The sequence below is a fragment of the Solanum lycopersicum genome, chromosome 6 (assembly GCF_036512215.1).
Source record: "Solanum lycopersicum chromosome 6, SLM_r2.1".
Taxonomy (NCBI): domain Eukaryota; kingdom Viridiplantae; phylum Streptophyta; class Magnoliopsida; order Solanales; family Solanaceae; genus Solanum; species Solanum lycopersicum.
Window position 1 is genome coordinate 5,671,782 of NC_090805.1, and position 3,102 is coordinate 5,674,883.

The 3,102-nt window shown below is 38.0% G+C and overlaps 1 protein-coding gene across 1 annotated transcript; it reads right to left on the reverse strand.

Annotated features, from left to right (window-relative positions):
• Positions 1-1,605: 1,605 nt before the first annotated feature.
• On the reverse strand, positions 1,606-2,186 carry LOC138349188 (uncharacterized). Its single transcript, XM_069299519.1, has 2 exons — positions 1,887-2,186; positions 1,606-1,746 (listed from the first exon to the last, which is right to left on the reverse strand). The coding sequence occupies exons 1-2, from the start codon at positions 2,184-2,186 to the stop codon at positions 1,606-1,608; spliced, it is 441 nt and encodes a 146-aa protein (XP_069155620.1).
• Between the last annotated feature and the right edge of the window lie 916 nt (positions 2,187-3,102).

Here is a 3,102-nt window from a genome sequence, read left to right on the forward strand (position 1 = left end):
GAATTAAATCTACGAAGATCACCCTGTACTTTGCACGAAAAATCTTAAAGAACTTCGTTGAAAACGTCTTAAGGAAAATTGTTCACTGTTTTTCTTACGTTTGTTGCTAGTTAAACGTGAGTCTAATTCTTAGGAACTGCATATCTACTAATTCAACTTAGTCTAATTAACTTAATTAAATAATTAATTATATAATTAACAAAATGCTCCTCCTAAATTGACTAAAAATATTAGAGCTTTTGACTTAGCCAAATCTGAAAATTTGCTAAGGTGTCTCGGCTTGACCATGAATTTTTAATTAATTAAGTTGCTAATTTAATTAATTAAGTGACCTAGGGTAATTAATAAAGTATCTCTAAGTCACAAGGACTATAACCAACCTCTTTGGATCATCCTATGTTAGATACTAGGATGTTTCTTTAGTTAGTTACCCGGCTAGTGTCACCCGGTTACATTTTAGGATTTCGGGTACACTAGTTAGTTTATTTTAGTTAATCCTAGGTTAGTTAGTTATTTAGGTAAGTAAGTTAGAGCCTAGATTTCGTTAGGAAACTAGGCCCCACATGTCTTTCTCATGCGCGCTCCTGCCCCCTAACCGCCATAACCGAATTTAGTTGGGGCTTGGTCGCTTGGTCTCTTGCACATGTGCTCGGACATGTATTGTTGCACATTTCTTATACAAGGACTCTCACTATGTCCTTGGACTCTTCGTAATCCACATGATCATTTTAAATGATCATATTCTATGGTACCTAGGCTTGACACTTGGATGTCTCGTACCTAATGTGTGTAAGCTATGAAATCAAAATTTTTAGCTTAGGGTCTTCATTGCAGGTAAAATTCATAAACAAGCTTGTATTGGAGCATTTGAACATCAAAGTATATCTTAATACATAAAAATTGGCTAACACCCTTAAGCCAATATTCTCTATCATGCCCAATATTACTCAATATTGGGCATTGGGATGCCTATGTACCCCAATACATATTCTTAAAACCTTATAGACCCTTCACTAGACAAGTACATTTTCTAGAATGTTACAATATCCCCCTCTTAGGAACATTTGTCCTGAATGACACTACACATAATTTTGAATAAAAGAGGGTGTTCTTGAAAAAGCATATCAACATACTTGAAACTTTACTCTTTCTGAATATCTAATTCACAACTTACTCTAGATGTTGCACATCACTCAAAGCTTATCTGAAGCTTCATATATGAGATTGAGGAACTTCCTTCTCGATCTCACTTTAACTAAATGCACATCACAATGCATGCGACACAAAAATCATGTCAACGCTATACAAAAATAGCAACATGAATTCAAGAATGAACTCATATTAACTCATATAGTCCAAGTATAAAACACACAGTTATGGACTTAAAACACCAACACTGACTAATGCACTAAAATTTAGAGTTTCATAAACAAAATCAGACTAAGAAATAGTATATCTAACCTTAAGAACTGAACAAGTGAGGGTAACGGGATCTCATGTCGTCCTCAGCCTCCCATGTTGCTCCCTCAACAAGGTGGTTCCTCTATAACAACTTTACGGTGGCAACCTCCTAGTTCCTCTGTTGCTCACTTGGAGATCTAAAATTTAAGCTGGAACCTCTTTATGAGAAAGGTTCTCATCGACTCTGAACCCCTCAACAGGAAGGACGAATGCTGGATCACCCAAACACTTCTTAAGCATTGAAACATAAAACACTGGATGAACAGAAGCCAAGTCACTTGGTACCTTCATTTCATAGGCAACATTCCCTACTCGTTGTAAGACCTCATAAGGACCTATATACCTAGGACTCAAGTTCCTTTTCTTATCAAACCTCATCATCCCTTTTTCATGGTTGATATATTCAGGTAGACTTGATCACCTACCTCGAATTCAAGAGCCCTCTTCTTCTTATTAGCAGAGGATTTTTGACAACAGTAAGCAGTAGCCAATCTATCCTTAATCATTCTCGCCTTTTCCATAGTCTCATGTATGATCTCAGGGACAAGGATGGAAGACTCTCCTACCTCAAACCACCCAACTGTGGACCTACATCTCCTTCCAAGCAATGCTTTAAAAGGTGGAATCCCAATACTGTAATGGTAGATATTATTATAAGAGAACTCAATAAGTGTCAAGTGATCATCCCAACTCTCCTTAAAGTGAATAACACATGCCATCAACATGTCTTAAAGGGTCTGAATGGTATGGTCTGCTTCTCCATTTGTTTGAGGATGAAAAGCAGTACTGAGTTTAACTTGTGTACCTAAGCTCTTTTGGACAGATCTCCAAAAGTGAGAAGTGAACTAGCTCCCCTATCCGAAATGATAGACAAAGGGATCTCATGCCACCTCACTATTCCATCAATATATAGCATGTCATAATCTTCGGCTCAGTAAGTAGACTTCATAGGAATGAAGTGAGCAGACTTAGTCATCCTTTCAACAAGGACCCAAATGGAATCATGCAGTTTTCTGGTCCTGGGCAAACTAACCACAAAGTGCTTATTAATAGCCTCCCACTTCCATGTTGGGATCTCAATTGACTGGGTAAGACCTCCAAACTCAAGATGTTTGGCCTTAACCTGTTGGCAATTGGGACACTCCTCCACAAACTTAGAAATATCTCGCTTCAAACCTTCCCACCGATAGATCTCCTTGAGATCATGATATATTTTTGTGGTACCTGGATGAATGGAATATTTGGAGACATGATCCTCTGCAATAATATTAGTTCTCAGATTATCAATACTGCGAACACAAAAACTGCCCTGGTATCTAAGCACACTATCCTTCCCTAGGGAGAATGATTTATTCGTCTTACTCAACACTATGTTTTTCAACTCCATGAGAAGTGGGTCCAGATGCTGCTTATATTTAACATGTATAACAAATGAGGATTCAGAACTGGAATGAACTGAATCCCCCCCACTTGGTGTATCTACCAAATGTATACCTAACCTAGCCGATTGGTGTATCACTTTAACCAAATCTTTCTTCTCATCATCAATATGAGACACACTGCCCATGCTCAATTGGCTCAACGCATCGGCCACTACATTGGCCTTACCTGGTTGATAGTGGACACTCATGTCATAATCCT

Coding starts and splice junctions, on each gene's coding strand:
- LOC138349188 (XM_069299519.1), bottom strand. CDS start 2,186: ATGTTGATGGCATGTGTTATTCACTTTAAGGAGAGTTGGGATGATCAC. Junction 1,747..1,886: donor AGAGGGCTCTTGAATTCGAG/GTAGGTGATCAA, acceptor TATGAAATGAAG/GTACCAAGTGACTTGGCTTC.